This window comes from Mustela nivalis, assembly GCF_964662115.1.
Source record: "Mustela nivalis genome assembly, chromosome: 15".
Classification (NCBI taxonomy): domain Eukaryota; kingdom Metazoa; phylum Chordata; class Mammalia; order Carnivora; family Mustelidae; genus Mustela; species Mustela nivalis.
This window is the reverse complement of record NC_139034.1, coordinates 86512878-86530694: the sequence shown is the minus strand read 5'-3', so window position 1 is coordinate 86530694 and position 17817 is coordinate 86512878. Positions and strand designations below refer to the sequence as shown.

The window sequence follows — 17817 nt, the reverse complement described above, 5'->3', positions numbered from 1 at the left end:
GGAGGGGGTTTGGGAGAAGGGGGTGGGGTTCTGGACATTGGGGAGGGTATGTGCTTTGGTGAGTGCTGTGAAGTGTGTAAACCTGGCGATTCACAGACCTGTACCCCTGGGGATAAAAATATATTATATGTTTATAAAAAATTAAAAAAAATCAGAATAAATAAGTTCTACATTACCATACTAGCACAGGAGAAATGACTAAGATTTTATACATTAATCCACTTTCCTGCCAAAATGACATTTTTTTTTCCCCTAGAAACCTGTAGCTTTTTCTGATTGGCTTCACTCATTTTTTGCCTCTAGCCATGGTTAGAAAACAAACCATGGGTTTTCTAGAATTAAATATAGAAATAGTTACTAAATATCTACTAGTTTATACTATGTATCCACTTCATATATATTCTTCCAGAATGTACAACTTGGCATAAAGAAGAGTCATTTTTTAGGTGTTGACCTTGTCTGACTCCCCCACAGAAGACCTCAGTTTCCCTACCTCACTCCGTCCCTTCCCCAGGAGGCATGAGGATGGATTCTTCTAGAAGCCTTGAGGGCAGTGAACTCCTGTACGGCTCAGAGCTCTGTAACTCATGGTCACACTCACAGTGTTGGTTTCCCGGGTCCCCTCTTTCTCCCCCGCACCCCGTCTCTCCCTGCCCCCAGCACCCAGCACCCAGCACCCACGTCTGCCCTCCCTTCTCGCTCATGTGCTGTACCCTCTGGAATTCCCACGGCTCGACCTCAAGAAACAAGGCTCTGTATATCCTCGGGCGTCGGCCCCCAACTCCCTGAATAGAAGGGCCCCGAGATCTCCATGCTTGTGGCGCACAGAAGGTATGTCGCAGAACACAAAATAGTAACAACACACATTTATTGACTGTTTACAACGTGCAGGCCCTTTATCATTGAAAAGGCTTAATAGAGCGCTTTATTTGAGTTTTTCTGTAATTGCAAGAATGTCCAATTAGAGGACAAAGTATACAAGCACAATCTGGAAGGTAGAAGAACAATCCTGATGAGAACGGATTGAGCACCTGCAAGGGGATGGGTTCCTTAAGAAAGTGGGTCAAGTCAGCAAAAGCCCTGGTGGGTTCAAGGGCCGTGAAGGGAGGTCTTTCAGGATGGGCCGTGAGGAGAGCTCGCCGGCCTGCAGCACCGAGGGCGGGAGGAAAGTTCGGGCATGGCTTCTGTCTGTTCCAGAATGACGTCAATGCTCATCCCGCGTGGTCAGTGGCACCTGACAGTCATCTAATGGCACAACGTCTGGAAATTCTTGACCTGAGCTTTCACAGGGAGCTGCTGGCATAAACAAGTCACCTCTACCCCAGGTACTATGTGAGCAAGTTCTAACAAGCTGTCCGCTTGAGAGTCAAGGAAAGGCATTCTGACCCGTGTTCCAAAAATGCAAAAGCAGAAGAGAGATAGCAAGATGACACTTTGGGGGAAAGTTGGGAATGGGGGGGTCTACGATTTCCAACAAAGCAGAACCGTGAGATGGAAAGGAGTGGTGGGGACCCCGTGTCCGGACATGTCTGAGGGCCCCAGAAGCTCCGTGCCAGGGACTCCCCCAGAGCGATCGGGGCACATGTAGATCTCTCCTTGTCCCTGTCCCTGTCCCACACAAGGGGCGCCCTGGCTGGAGCCTCTCTGGTCACCAACTGTGGATGCCCACACAAGCAACACTGAGGGAAGGGGTCTCGAGCAGCCCTGGCCTTCATGAGGGCTGGCCCCAGCTCAGTGGCCACCTTCACAGATGCTGTTCAACCCAACCTGCTGTGGACATCAGGCTCCCGCCACAGCAAAACCCCTCCTGCCAGACACCTGCTCCCACACGCTTGCCCTTTGCCCTAAGCGGTTTGTGCCTTTCAACCAGCCCCGTTTTCCTTCTTGGTTTCCCAAACATTCTGGTACATTCTTCTATGTGTCATCTCACTGTACACCGGAGTCTGTGTCCTGTGGGGACCCCAGTTCCGTCCCGAGGACGCCGCTGCCCTTTGCCCCCAGGACCGGCGTGTTCTCCAGCTCAGCTCTCTGGCTCCTGGTGTCCCTGGCGACCCCCGGGGCTGTGCCGGCACAGGGAAGGGACGTGCCGTACCCATGGCATTTCCCCCGCAGGGACCCTGGCCAGTCTTCCATGTGCCTCTGGGCTGCGTTCCAACCTCCTCATCCTCGCCGATGCCCTCAGGGGAAGCGCTCTTGCCGTGGAGGTCAAGCCCCAGTTCACGGGATGAGTCCCCACCATTGTCCCTGGCCGTGCTTCATCGCCGCGGCTGCCACCACACTCGCCTCTGCTCACTGCCGGGACTCCTCCCCGGTGGTCTCCTCCCACTTCAAAGGCTGCTCCTGCCCAGGACCCTCTGGACCCTCTGTGGGTTCTTCTCCCATCGCCTGTCAGTGCTGGTGTGGTCTGGGCAGCTGAGACCGCCTCTCGCTCACCCTCTCAGCCCGGCACCCAGTTAACGGCAGCTCTGGGCCCCAGCCCCCCAAACTGATCCCCTGTCCAAACCTGTCTATCCGAAGGTCTGCTGACCTCTTCCGTGGGGCGGCTGACAGCTCTGTCCCACCCTCGTGTCTAGAACCATTCACTCCATGCTCCCTCCCTGACCTTCTCTTAGGAGAGGGCACTGCGGGTCCCAGTCACCATGCGGGACTTTCCAGGAGCCATTTCTGACTCCCCCCCTTTCGCACACCTGAACCATCCCAAGGGCAACTGAGCCATTCGTTAGAGCTAAAATTATTTTCACATCTTTGACTATTTAATAGGTTCTTGTGTTATAAAATCCAGAAAAACCCCAAAAGCCATTTGGTACAAGGGGGGTCCTCACCCTACTTCCCACCCTCCCAACCCAGGTCTGCACTGTCCCCAGCCTTGAGAGTATGTTTCCAGAGCATCTCTGTGTGTACGCACACATTTCCTTTTTATAAAAATAGCAGCATTCCATTAAGCACACTGTTCTGTGACGTCTACCCCACCTTGTAGTGTATTCTCCAATGGGATTGCGGTCAGTGTAGATAGAGCTGCCCCGTTCCCGTCAAAGAACATTCTGGTATGCATTAAGACTACCCTTACACCTGCTAGGTTTTACGGGGATGTGCCCTGTTTATGAAATGGGCACTTGGTTCTCATCGTTAAAATGTTTTCATTATGATTATATTTAAAATTATAATCCGGTCTTGATTAGGGACACCATCTGTCTATTTCCTTACGAGCTAATATCGATGGCTAGATACGTAGAGGAACAGGCAACGTTTGATCAGTCCCAAATTGTTGGCATTCAACTTGCTTCCAAGTTTTGGCTATCCCAGGCAAGCCTGCAACAAACACACTTGCATACGTACATGTGATTTCACACAGGCGTATTTCTTTCTAGTCCAGTCATTAATGCGATAAACACCCTTGTAAAGAAATCGCCTCGTGTATGCATGAATAATTCCTAGAAGTTAAACTGTGGGTCAAGGACCGTGGGCATTTGCCATTCGGGTAGATTGGGCGGAAGGGCTGGGCGCACGCGCTTCTGTCGGGGCCCCTACATCCCGCTGTGGGAACCCCTCCCGACATTCTGGCAAACACGCTGTGCTATCAAACTTCTTAGTCTGAGCCAATCTGATAGGTGAATGATTGTACCACTTTGTGGTTTTAATTTGCATTTATCTTATTATGGGAAAGGTTAAGCCGACTTCGGTATTTTCCAGACTTTCTGGTGCTTATTTAGTTTATCGTAACGTTTGTGTTCAGACCCGTTGCCCATTTTTGGATTCTTGATTATGGTCTTATGGGACCTCTCAGGTACTGACTAAGGACAGAATTAAAGCATCACCTGTGACGCAGCTGTGATTATCTCCCCTCACAGCATTCTGGTTTAGGAAGTCAAATTCATCCAAATTTCTTTCATTTTCTCTTAAACTCTATGGTTTCGTGTTTTAATATTGAAATCTTTGGTTCAACTGACATTTCGGTGAGAGCAGACGGCCACGCAAGCTTAACGAGTCTTCAGATGTGCGTCCCGGTATGCGAGCCCCGTTTAGTGACAACCTGTCTTCTACCCTGGTGAAGAGTAGTGCCCACTTGGGAAGCGCATCAGGTCCCCCCGGGGAGGTCCCTCTAGCTGTGGACGCAGCACGACGGGCCCCTCTGATTCGGTTATTTGCATACACGTCCCCTTCTTCCCCGTGGACGGTGAGCTTCCTGAGGGCACTGCCAGGGCTGGAAATTTCGTTCCATCTCCTTACCGGCTCATTGGTTTGCCTGCCCTGTGACACGTGCGCCAGGCGAGGACTGAACATCTTGGCTCAGAGACTCGGGGTCGCCTTTCTTCTGCTCCACCCAAGCCCCGGCGGGGGGGTGCCCTGGAGAGCCCCAGTGCACCTGCTTCTGCGTGAGGTTGTCCCAGCTGACTCACGGGGGCTTGGAGAGCCCTCCTCCTCACCTCCTCACCTCCTTTGTAGCCTGAAATAAGCAACTCGTTCACGAACCCAGCCGGAGGCGTCTGAGCAGGAGTGAGCCTGGGAAGACCGTCCCTCCCAGCAGGGCCCACTGGGGGATGGCTGCAAGTTTGCGTTGTTGGAGGTTTGCATTTTTGTCCCCAGAGGACCCCACACAGTGTCTAGCACAAACTGAATGCTTGAAATATATTGATAAATTTTCCAGAATATTTCATTGGTTACTAGGGATTTATCACCAGATAACATAGCCAGAAACAAGGTATCCCGCGTCATTCCACACTATGCAAATAGTTCCTCAGCCTGGAGTCTGGGGCGGGCTCAGCACGGCGCTTTTTAAAAATTAACCTAACACTGGACTAAATAGAATTAGTCATGTTTGTCTAATTAAAACTGATCTCCATGAAACAAAATTTGGAGACTGTATTTACCAGTTTCATTCCCTGGGAAGGCTTCAGCCGGTAACTTGGAAGGCGAGCTCTGGGTGTAAGTGCCCTTAATCTATTTTAAATGAATGTGCCTTAGTTATAAAATGGGCACTTGGTCATTATCACTAAGATGTTTTAATGATGCACTGTCATGTTTGCAACTGTAATCTAGTCATGAGTAGGAACACCATCCAGTAAAGAAAGATGGAGACAAAAAAAGGGCTTGTCCCCCCATGGAATTAGCTGCAGATTGCAAACACCATTCAGGAGGCAGAAAAGGGAACTGCATTAAGAATGTCAAGGGAAGGGCACCTGGGTGGCTCAGTGGGTTAAAGCCTCTGCCTTCGGCTCAGGTCATGATCTCAGGGTCCTGGGATTGAGCCCCACATGGGATTCTCTGCTCAGCGGGGAGCCTGCTTCTCTCTCTCTCTCTGTCTGCTGTTCTGCCTGCTTCTGGTCTCTCTCCATCTCTCTAATAAATAAAGTCTTTTTAAAAAAAAATGGGACAAGTTCACCCAAGAGTGTTTACTAAAATAATAATAATAATAATAATTTAAAAAAGAATGTAAAAGGAAGAGAAGAACCAATGGGAACAGCAGCGAGATTCAACAGCACGGGGTTAATTTCCATGTTAACGACTCGGCGCCTAACATAAAGCACAACAAATCAAGACACCTTCAAAGAGATTCATTTCGAAGTTGCCTTGCACTCGTTCTAGTGTATCTCCTTTCCTTCTTGTGCTGCAAACAAAATCATAATTGGACGATGCTGCTACTTAGCAAGGTGAAATTCAGTTCTTCTTCTTCTTTTTTTTTCCATCCTGCCTTGTCCTACAATTTTTCTGAACATGTAATGTGATGTGGTGGGAGATGGTTTGTAAAACCTTTGTGCTCAGAGATGAAAATCACTTTCTCTGCCATATGTTACTGGCAAGAAGAGGCTAAAGTAGCAATATTAGGAATGAATATCAACTGTTAAGAAAATTAAGAACATGTCAGATGATGGTCCTAATAACATATAATAAATTTTTGTTTCCAAATTATGAGACAATATCGAATAAAAGGTAGAGAAAAAAAGAAACTTCTTGGACATTGATCATTTAAGGAAATAGTGCCTTATTATTTAGATAGAAAACTAAAAGGGTAAAGACTTACATTCTAGATAATTCCTAAAATACATTTGAAGCTTAACAAATACTGAACATATGTTTAGTGATTTTTATATTTTGGATTGCGGAAGATACAAATTCATCTGAGTAGTGAAGGATATTCCTCCTTTCCTATTATTCTATAATTAAAAAACAGTGTGATTTTAATCAATGGGGCCAAATGGCTATAAGCATATTGATTTCCTTTTTAATTCATACTAGAAGGGGTATGGATGCCATGTTGAAATTGTAATACACTCTCGGTGTGTAGAAATGTCAAAATCAGGTACAAGTCTACCAAAATAAAAACAGAAAAACATCAGCTCTCAAAATAGCAATATACTTCATTTTCTGTTTGCTTTTCAGTAGCAGTAATAAATACAGCTTTTTAGTTTTTCTATTTACCACATAAAAAGGCATTCTCGCAGTATAAAATGTAATTTTAAGAGAACTTTTATATAGAATTCTCATTTTTTCCATGTTTTAGCAAGACGAGAGACTGAAATCTTAATAAAGAACCAGCAAAGGTGAAATTCTGGCCAGTATTTACACTCAAAGTGGTCATTCTTGGAACGAGCTTATTTGAACTGACCTCTCCACCCATCACTCAACAGCCAGCAGGAAACAGCCCTAAGAGCATCGTTGTTATTTTCCGGCGAACCTCACTAACTCGTATTTCCTCAGGCCGGTTCAGTCGATATCATTTGCTATTAAGTGTTCTAGACAAGGAAAAAGTATAGTAACTAGGTGAGCACTTAATTGTTCTTACAATCGTACGTGGGCACATAGCACACGTGAGTGGCATTGAAAGACTGAGGTTCCATTCCCACTTGCGCTGGAATCGTGTCTTTACATGGTATCAGCATCATGGGATAATTACCTATATTTCACTTGTCCCATAAGCCGGTAAGAATCAAATATCGTAACATCCATGTATATACTGATAAATTACCCTTACCACTTATAACATTGCTTTTTCCATATCGGTACTTTTTTTTCATCCACAGGTAGTGTACCTGGAGGACACGCTTGGTGGCAAAGAAAAGGAGTCTTCTGATCTCCTCAGTCTATTTAGACAGAGAACTTTCCTCTAAGTGGCATTACTCACTTGAGCGTCTCTATTATTTGCGCTGCCTGGGGGTGAATTAGAACAATTAAAAAGAAGATGTAATTTATACATTTAGAGTTGATAAATAAATCAAGTGTATAAGTTCAAATTATTTCAATAAAAAATAGTCACATTGGACATTTATTAATTGCCATTTATTGTTTATAGTTTAAAAGTGTTTTCGTTATTCTTAGTTTTTAAGATATATTTTCTTTCCCATCCATTCTTTTTCAAATTTTGCTTTTCAATATCCTTGAAGATGACCAGCCTTTATTCTCAAAAAATTTGAGACTGGTAGGTCAATGTAGTGAAGAAATACGATTAAAAAAAAAAGTTTGCTTGCAAGACAAGCAAATCTTGATTTTAAACTCACGTTTACTCCAAAATAGTCCTGAGTTTAGACCCTTGTTTGTTTTAACTTTGTTGGCTAGGTGGCTTTCTAAGCTCTTAAGCGAACACTGATGTTCATTTTTTATCCACTGACTGTTCTTGTAAATACATATGCAAATTGAGATATGAAAGGGATTTTAAATTTGAATGTATTAGCTTGATACTTCCCCAGGCATAAAAAAATAAGTTTTTCAACTTAATGGAGCCATTCGTCTGTCCCGATAATGCCCTGGTTCGCTCACTGCCCATGTTTCTTTGTTTTCTCTTTCAGTGTTTCTAGCAGCGTATTTAAAGATTCGTGCAAAGCAAATGGATGTTAGGTTGTAACCAACTTTCTGCCCCTACTCTGACTGCAACGTCTTGCAAAAAAGCCTGCTCTGCCTTAGGAAACAGCGTTGCCAGTTGGTGGCACCATTCACAAGACCGGGTCCCATTTCGCTGTGATCTTTAGGTTGGATTTCAAAACAACTCTAGAAAACAGACTCAAAGGCGAGCCTAGAAACAGCACGTGAACTGCAGTAAAGTAGAAGGTTTCTGACTACAATCCAGTTCCACAAAACCCCGGAGCATCTGGCAAAAAGCAGGGTGGCTCCTGTCCTACTTACCTCCCGAGCGGTTTACAAACAGGGTGAATGCTCGCTGGAGAGCAAACAGTGGGATCAATTGAACTCGGGCTGATCTCTGCTTCCTAACATTTGCTCTGTTCAAGGACACCCAGCGCTCCTCACGGCTCCTTCCCCCTCCCTCCTAGAAAATAGAGCTGTGTCATTTTAGAGACTTTTTTTTTCTTTTATGTCATCTGCTCATGATCTCAAATTGAGAAGCAGACAATTCTGTTCTGCTCTGACAGAAAGCCACAATAACAACAAACAAACAACGTTTTAACCCAGCAGCGAGGACACGGACAGCCAGCACTACCCAGGGCACCAATCTGGTCGTGCAAAATGTGAGTGTATTAGGCTACAGGGCAAGTATTCCAAGAGGGATATTCTAAGAAGGAAGCCCCCCCCCTTTTTTTTCACGGTACAGTAATGTTATACAGTCATTAATGTAAAATTTTTATTTTGATCATGGAAAGTCCATAGGGAAAAAACGGTGGTTTTTTTTTTTTCAATTTAGAAATATATTCTCAAAATTCTAACACAACAAAATCCAGAGGTGAACTGATAAAAATGTTAAGTCACTAACTATAGTCACTTTGTAATTCGTGGTTTATATGTTTAAATTTCTTCAACATAATTATATTTAAAATGAAAATGTTTTCGGTATTGGGTGAGCTATGCTTGTTCCTACAACATAACTGAGTGTTTTCCTAAAGAGCAGTAATTCAGTGCATACATTTTTCTGAAGAACTCTTATTTTTAAGTCATATTAAAAGTTACAGTAGTCTGCTCCACCAAATACGCCCATGAAAGTCATTTATTTTAGAAAATCCCTCTTTCAGAAAACCCTCCTACCTAATGAATATTTAAGAAAGATGTATGTATTCTTAATGAATGAGCAACGTAAACACCTAAGTGGGAAGCCTTTAGAATTTCCAAGGAACCAATCTGATCTATTATTAACAAACCCTGATTCCTCAGACATTTGGAATGCCATGCATAGATAGTAAGCTATCCAAACAGTACTTACATTCTCTCATGTCAATCATTCTGTTGCACTCAATTAGCATGTTACAAAATTCTTGTGAAATTTCAGTTGAAATATATTAGCAAATATATTGGTGGGGAAAAAAAAAAAAAAACCAACAGCTATGAAAGTCCAGGAAGTCCTCTTACGAATTCTAGATGAGGAAAAGGCTGTCTTTGCATGGCTCATTCATCAGAGAAAGAGAACTGTATTAAATGAGCTACTGAAATACATTATTTAACAAAGCAAACTGTGATAAAATGCTGTCCCTTTTTTAAAAGACTAACTAGGGGGGCAACTGGGTGGCTCAGTGGGTTAAAGCCTCTGCTTTCTGCTCAGGACATGATCCCAGGGTCCTGGGATCCAGCCCCACATCAGGCTCTCTGCTCCGCAGGGAGCCTGCTTCCTTCTCTCTCTCTGCCTGCCTCTCTGCCTACTTGTGATCTCTGTCTGTCAAGTAAATAAATAAAAATCTTAAAAAACAAACAAACAAACTGATTAGGTCCTCTGACATAAGGCTCTGAGGTTCAAATCTCTTCCTAAAGCATATTTTATGTTACGTTATTTTGGTTTTTTCCCCCAAAGCACATTTTAAATCGAAGCTATTGTAACTGGTTGCATAGTGTTCCACTTAACTATCTGCTCAGACCGTTTTTAGATACAGCTCATCCAGATAGGAAAAACTGTCAAAACTACTGGGTTAAGAATTACAAAGGGGAAAAAAAAAATCCAAAAACCTCCCAAGCACTAAAATGCTATTTACTTTTGTCCTCCTAGGTGTGTCTGCCTTCCATGAACCAGCGAAGAGAGGGATGCTTACTCTTATTTGCATTATTATTATTTGTATTATGGAAGTGATGCATTTTTAATGTCTACCTTTTTATGAAATTGACTGCTTTGTGAAAGGTCATTAAAGGATCCCAGGAAGGACATTTGTTTTAATCAAAGGATCATTGTGTAGGATTCTATGTAAACAAAACAGAAAGGACAAACAAAAAACACTCCTGGCTAAAATATATGACCATTTAGTTATTGGTAAAACCAAGGAGAACTTCCAACGAAGGATCTTGGACCACGAGAAAAAATTTCATCCAGGCTGCTGGCTGGCAAGAGGCCATGCGAAACAGCACCCAGCCCTGCACGGAGAGCTGGTTGACAGATGTTATTAGCTGACTTTTGCTGAAAAAGTACGGGAGAACAGTTGGAAAATCACAAGGTGTCGGACAAGCTTTAAATAAATAAATAGCTTATTTGGCAGTAGAAAGGGAGAAAGACAATGAGCTCCTTCGTTGAGGAAGAAGACAGGGGTACTTCTAATTACAGAGTTCCTTACTGTTGGTTTCATGGGCTGACTTCTTAATGAGAATGGAAATTGTGCCTCCCACACTTGTATTTAGAGGTTCTAGGACTTGAGAATGACAATTAGTTTGCAGTTTTGCTCCAGATTTGTGATCTTCCTGGTATGAGAATGCCACTGATGTAGGTGAGAGCTCGTCACCCTCCTCCCTTGGTGACGGAGGCAGCACGTGAGGAAAGTGCCAAGTGCCGACTTAGGGCTTCTAACACCTTGACTTGAATATGGCATTTAACACTAGAATAGCCCTAAGGAAAAAAACAAACACTCCACAGATGACACTTGTTAACGGCTGAGGGGCACAGCAAATAAGGATTCAGAGAATATGTGAAAATCTAATTTTGTAGGAGAGGCCCAGACAAAAGGAGAAGAATGAAACAATTGCAAGAGATACTTTCTTGGAGGAGATCATTAGCCCACAAGGCTGAGAGGAGGTTATCCCAGGATCACCCTTGGCTAGTCAGGGTTGCTGAACATACAGGCAGGCCCATTTGGATCCCTCACAAAGTGAGAAGGAAATCATCACAAAGCAGACAAAACTGGGCCACATTTCTTTCAAATTCCAAGAATCCCGTCATCTCTCTTTTCTGAGTAGACATATTGCTAGGCAACATTTGTTAACACAGAGAGGACAACAAGATCTAAAAAGAATAGAAATCCACCAAATCTACAAAGGTGCGCCAGACACACAATCTTACACACACAGGTGCACACGCGCGCACGCACATACAGGCACGCACACTTCACACGACCTTCCAAAAGGTATTATTTTTTTAAGCATGACTTAAAATGGAAGATCGACTTTCAATTCACGTCTTTGAGGCCAGCTCTGTCCTTCCAAATTCACGGTACTCCACAAGAAACTAACTGTATTGGGGCTAAAACCCTTGTTATCTTTGTGTAAACAGGGCTCTTTTGGCACAGAAGATCAACTGGCAGAATCCTAAGTCACATGCGGACAAATATGTGAAAATATTTATTACCCTTTCAAAAATCACAATCTTAACTTATTATCCTTAGACTTAAGATTTCATTATGTTTAAAATAAAGACCTTTGTAAACTATAGAGGACATTCAAAGGCAAACTTCCAGGACTTAATAGAAAATAACCAACATTATTGTTTCCAATTATTTCACGAAGACACACAAATTAGAGGAACAGAATAGACAAGGGCTGGTTTTGTTCGCCTTCTGGGGTTCCGCAGGGGCCCGGAGCCCGCGCTGCTCTCCGCTCGGGGACGCCACCACCCCCCACCCCCCGCTGCTCCCACCGTGACATTTAGGAGACGCGGCTGCAGGGCTGCTTATTTGTGATCGACTTCGAAAGTCACAAAAGCCACCACAAAAGCCCTGTAGCTGGAAAACACTAGAAGCGCTTCTTCAAGGGCATTTTCGAGGAGGCCGTCGCCGCCCGCGAAGGGCGCGCAGGTCTGGAGCCGCCCGCCCCGAGCCCGGACGCGCGGGGCCGCGAGGGTCGGGCGGAGAGGGCCCCCGGCGCGGGGACCGGGGCCCGGGCTGCGCCCCCGCCGGCGCCCGCCCTCTCCGCGGCGCTATGGAAACCGCATTCTTGCGCGCCTGCTCCTCCTGCCGCTCCACCGACCACATCCCGGGCCGGGGACTGCAACTTCCCGGGCGCCCGACGAGTGAATGGCGCTGATGACGCCCCGGAAGAGCCCGCGACCTGGGTGCGGGGGAAGGGCGTCCCCGGGCGGGGGTGGGGGGGACGACCCCGGGAGCCGCCCGAGGGGAACCCGGTCCGGGGGTCGGGGGCGCCGCCGCGCCCCTCCCCTCCTGCTGGGAAAGGGCCCCGCGCGGCCTCCGACCCGGCGCGCTCCGGTGACTAATGGGATGCTCGTAAACAAGGCGCGGGCCGGGCTCCCGGGAACCACCCAGGCGCACACCCGCCGCGGCGGCCGGGCGCGCGCCCACCCCGAGTTTGGGCGCCAGATCCGCGCGCCCAAGTGCGTGATGGAGGGAGGGGGGGAGGCGAGGGCAGCCGAGTTCACGGGCCCCCCGGGCCCCCGCGAGGGCGGCGGCAGCGATGCGGGGCCCGAGGACGGGCGCTGCTGCCACCACCGCCCCCCCGCCCCCGGCGCCCAGCCCCGCCGGCGGTCCCGGCCCTTGATCTCCGCCGGCCCCCGCCCCGCGCGGCGTCCCCTCCCCCGGCCTCCTCCCCGGCGGAAGCTGCGAGCCCAATTAATTGAGTCCGAGGCGGGAGGGGAGGGCCCTCCGCGCGCAGGCCGGCCCCCGCCCCTCCCGCGCGCCCCTTTTCCCGCCCTGGGTGGCATCTCCTCCGCCGGCATCCACAACGAGCCTCTGATTAATGAGGCTCGGGCCGGCCCCCACCCCGCCCGGGCCCCGGCCTCCGCGGGAGGGGGAGGGGACGGCGGGAAACGCAGCCCCGGGAGAAAGGGGGGCGGGGCGGGGGCGCGCGGCCCGCCCCCTCTGCGGCCCGCGCCCATTGGCTGCGCCGGCCGTCCGTCGGGGGGCGCGGCGCCAATGCGGGCGGCGGGGCGGGGCGGCCGCGCCGTGTGTGCCTGCGTAACGCCGAGTCACATGTTGTTTTGCTCTTCTTAGTTCAGTCACTCGGTGCGCGATGTGTTACTCACTGTGCGGCGGGGACCGCGACGAGCCCGGGTCGCCGTTGGCAGCAGCGGCAGCGGCAGCGGCAGCAGCCCCGGGGGCGGCGCGGACCCCGAGTGCCTGGGCGCACTCCGGCACCCCGGAGCGCGGCGCAGCGGCGGGACCCGTGCGGCTGCGCGCGCCTTAGGCTCGGCCCCGCGGCTCGGCGCGGGGACCCCGACTCTCGGCCCAGCCCGCGAGTCCCTCAGGCGCCGCCCGAGAGAGCTCGCCCGGGAGGCAGCGGCCGCGGGCAGCCGGGCCGGGGGGCGGCCACCGCCCGCGCCGGGCATCCTCCGGGGCCCGGGAGCGCGGAGGGCGCTGCGCCACCGCTCGGGGCCGGCCCCCGCGGGCCTCCCCCAGCCTTGCCCACCTCTGGGCCCGAGGGACGCGGGCTCCGGCGGACGAACGCGGGGGGCAGGGAGCCGCCCCCGCCCGCGCCCCCGCGCCCCCACGCGCGCCCCCAGCTCCTCCGCGCCCGGCCGGGCGGCGCGGCCTGAAACGCCGGCGATGGCGAGCCCGCCGCTGCACGGGGCCCCCGGGCCGGCGGGCGGCGACGGCCCCAACCTCAACAACAACAACAACAACAACCACAGCGTGCGCAAGTGCGGCTACCTGCGCAAGCAGAAGCACGGCCACAAGCGCTTCTTCGTGCTGCGCGGGCCCGGCGACGAGGCGGCGGCGGCGGGCGGGGGGCCGGCGCCGCAGCCGCCGCGGCTCGAGTACTACGAGAGCGAGAAGAAGTGGCGGAGCAAGGCGGGCGCCCCGAAGCGGGTCATCGCGCTCGACTGCTGCCTGAACATCAACAAGCGCGCCGACGCCAAGCACAAGTACCTGATCGCGCTCTACACCAAGGACGAGTACTTCGCGGTGGCGGCCGAGAACGAGCAGGAGCAGGAGGGCTGGTACCGCGCGCTCACCGACCTGGTCAGCGAGGGCCGCGCCGGCGACGCGCCCCCGGCCGCCGCCACCGCCGCGTCCTGCAGCGCCTCCCTGCCCGGCGCCCTGGGCGGCTCGGCCGGCGCCGCCGCGGCCGATGACAGCTACGGGCTGGTGGCGCCCGCCACGGCCGCCTACCGCGAGGTGTGGCAGGTGAACCTGAAGCCCAAGGGCCTGGGCCAGAGCAAGAACCTGACGGGCGTGTACCGCCTGTGCCTGTCGGCGCGCACCATCGGCTTCGTGAAGCTCAACTGCGAGCAGCCGTCGGTGACGCTGCAGCTCATGAACATCCGGCGCTGCGGCCACTCGGACAGCTTCTTCTTCATCGAGGTGGGCCGCTCGGCCGTCACGGGCCCGGGCGAGCTGTGGATGCAGGCGGACGACTCGGTGGTGGCGCAGAACATCCACGAGACCATCCTGGAGGCCATGAAGGCCCTCAAGGAGCTCTTCGAGTTCCGGCCGCGCAGTAAGAGCCAGTCGTCGGGCTCGTCCTCCACGCACCCCATCAGCGTCCCCGGCGCGCGCCGCCACCACCACCTGGTCAACCTGCCCCCGAGCCAGACGGGCCTGGTGCGCCGCTCGCGCACGGACAGCCTGGCCGCCACCCCGCCGGCCGCCAAGTGCAGCTCGTGCCGGGTGCGCACGGCCAGCGAGGGCGACGGGGGCGCGGCGGCGGGCGCGGGGGCGGCGGGCGGCAGGCCGGTGTCGGTGGCCGGGAGTCCCCTGAGCCCCGGGCCGGTGCGCGCGCCCCTGAGCCGCTCGCACACCCTGAGCGGCGGCTGCGGGGCCCGCGCGAGCAAGGCGGCGCCGGCGCCGGCAGGGGGCGCCCTGCAGCACAGCCGGTCCATGTCCATGCCCGTGGCGCGCTCGCCCCCGGCCGCCACCAGCCCCGGCAGCCTGTCGTCCAGCAGCGGGCACGGCTCGGGCTCCTACCCGCCGCCCCCCGGCGCGCACCCGCACCTGCCGCACCCCCTGCACCAGCCCGCCGGCCAGCGGCCCTCCAGCGGCAGCGCTTCGGCCTCGGGCTCCCCCAGCGACCCCGGCTTCATGTCCCTGGATGAGTACGGCTCCAGCCCCGGCGACCTGAGAGCCTTCGGCGGCCACAGGAGCAACACGCCCGAGTCCATCGCCGAGACCCCCCCGGCCCGGGACGGCGGCGGGGGCGAGCTGTACGGGTACATGACTATGGACCGGCCCCTGAGCCACTGCGGCCGCCCCTACCGCAGAGTGTCGGGGGACGCGGCCCAGGACCTGGACCGAGGGCTGAGGAAGAGGACTTACTCCCTGACCACGCCTGCCCGGCAGCGGCCGGTGCCGCAGCCCTCCTCCGCCTCCCTGGATGAGTACACCCTGATGCGGGCCACCTTCTCTGGCAGCTCCGGCCGCCTCTGCCCGACCTGCCCCGCGTCGTCTCCCAAAGTGGCCTACCACCCCTATCCCGAGGACTACGGCGACATCGAGATCGGGTCCCACAGGAGCTCCAGCAGTAACCTGGGTGCCGACGATGGCTACATGCCCATGACCCCTGGCGTGGCCCTCCTGGGTGGGGGTAGTGGCAGCTGTAAGAGTGATGACTACATGCCCATGAGCCCCACTAGCGTGTCTGCCCCGAAGCAGATCCTGCAGCCTCGCCCGGCTGTCGCCGCAGCCCTGCCCCCCACAGGAACCGCGGTGCCGGCGCCCACCCCTACGGTCAGCAGGGCTTTTCCTGCGAGCGGGGGAAGCTACAAGACGAGCTCCCCAGCCGAGAGCTCCCCCGAGGACAGTGGGTACATGCGTATGTGGTGTGGCTCCAAGCTGTCCATGGAGAACGCTGACACCAAGCTGCTCCCCAACGGGGACTACCTCAATATGTCCCCCAGCGACGCGGGTACCTCGGGGACCCCTCCCGACTTCTTCTCAGCCGCCTTGCATGGCAGCGGGGAGATGCTCAGGGGAGTCCCTGGCTACTGCTACAGCTCCCTGCCCCGCTCCTACAAGGCTCCCTACACGTGCAGCGGGGACCACGACCAGTACGTGCTCATGAGCTCCCCCGTGGGGCGCATCCTGGAAGAGGAGAGGCTCGAACCCCCGTCCAGCCCCGGGGCTGCGCCGGCCAGCAGCGCCTTTGTGGCGGGAGGTGGCCACAGCCAGCCTCCTCACCCAGTAGTGCCTTCGCCCAGCAGGCCGAGTGGCAGCAGCGGCGGCCGCCCAGAGGGCTTCCTGAACCAGCGCGCCCGGTTAGTGCGGCCCACACGCCTGTCCCTGGAGGGGCTGCAGACCCTGCCCAGCATGCACGAGTACCCTCTGCCGCCGGAGCCCAAGAGCCCCGGCGAGTACATCAACATTGACTTTGGCGACGCTGGAGCTCGCCTGTCTCCGCCCGCGCCCCCGCTGCTGGCTTCCGCGGCCTCCTCGTCCTCACTGCTGTCCGCCAGCAGCCCGGCCTCCTCCCTGGGCTCCGGCACCCCGGGCACGAGCAGCGACAGCAGGCAGCGCTCCCCGCTCTCCGACTACATGAACCTCGACTTCAGCTCGCCCAAGTCGCCCAAGCCGGGCACCCAGAGCGGGGACCCCGTGGGCTCCCTGGATGCCCTGCTGTCCCCCGAGGCCTCGTCCCCTTACCCGCCGCTGCCCCCGCGCCCCGCTGCCCCCGCCTCCTCGCTGCAGCCGCAGCATCCCCCACCGCCGCCCCCAGGGGAGCTGTATCGCCTGCCCCAGGCGTCCGCCTGCCAGGGCCCCAGCGCTGCCTCCTCTTCGTCCTCGGAGACCGGGGACAACGGTGACTACACCGAGATGGCCTTTGGCGTGGCTGCCACCCCGCCACAACCCATCGCGGCCCCCCCGAAGCCGGAAGGTGCCCGTGTTACCAGCCCAACGTCCGGCTTGAAGAGGCTGAGTCTCATGGATCAGGTGTCAGGTGTCGAGGCCTTCCTGCAGGCTAGCCAGCCCCCAGACCCTCACCGGGGAGCCAAGGTCATCCGCGCAGACCCACAGGGGGGCCGCCGGCGCCACAGTTCCGAGACCTTCTCCTCGACCACCACTGTGACCCCCGTGTCCCCGTCCTTCGCCCATAACCCTAAACGCCACAACTCGGCCTCCGTGGAAAACGTCTCTCTCAGGAAAAGCAGTGAAGGGGGCGGCAGCGGCGTCCTGGGTGGGGGTGACGAGCACCCCATGTCCCCTCGCCAGCTGCAGCCGCCGCCCCCCCAGCAGGCACGCCCATGGGTCCCGAGTCAGCCGGGTGGCTTGGTGGGCGTTCCCGGGGGCAGCAGCTCTCCCATGTGCAGGGAGACCTCTGCCGGCTTCCAGAATGGCCTCAACTACATCGCCATCGACGTGAGGGACGAGCCTGGGCTGTCACCGACCCCACAGCAGCACCCGCATCCGCAGCCCGGAGACAAGAGCGCCTGGGGCCGGACCCGCAGCCTCGGGGGTCTCATCAGCACTGTGGGGGGCAGCGGCAGCAGTGGGGTTTGTGGGGGGCCGGGCCCTGGTGCCCTCCCCTCCGCCAACACCTATGCCAGCATTGACTTCTTGTCCCATCACCTGAAGGAGGCCACCGTTGTGAAAGGTGAGGCCCTTGGATCTTGTGGTTGGCGGGTGGAAGCCGGGGTGGGGGGGGGAGCCCGTGGGTGGGCTCTGGGTTCACTGCCATTCTCTTCTCTGGTACCTTGACCTGAGCGCCCAAATACCGGACCAGCCTTCTTGTTTTGTTTTCCTTGGGGCTCTTCCCCTGGCTTCCTCCTTCTCCAGACACCAAGAGCCGTCCGGCGGTCTTGGAGTC

At 53.9% G+C, this 17817-nt stretch overlaps 1 protein-coding gene across 2 annotated transcripts in view; it reads left to right on the top strand.

The window, feature by feature from the left end:
* The first annotated feature begins 13096 nt into the window (after positions 1-13096).
* IRS2 (insulin receptor substrate 2) overlaps positions 13097-17817 on the top strand; it is a 28251-nt gene continuing 23530 nt past the window's right edge. Inside the window, exon 1 of one of the 2 annotated variants that reach the window (XM_082701455.1) lies at positions 13097-17604. In XM_082701455.1, the coding sequence (XP_082557581.1) occupies positions 13623-17604 (3982 nt within the window). In that variant the 5' untranslated portion in view covers positions 13097-13622. The remainder of the gene's footprint in view (positions 17605-17817) is intronic. The other variant, XM_082701454.1, reaches the window with a different exon arrangement.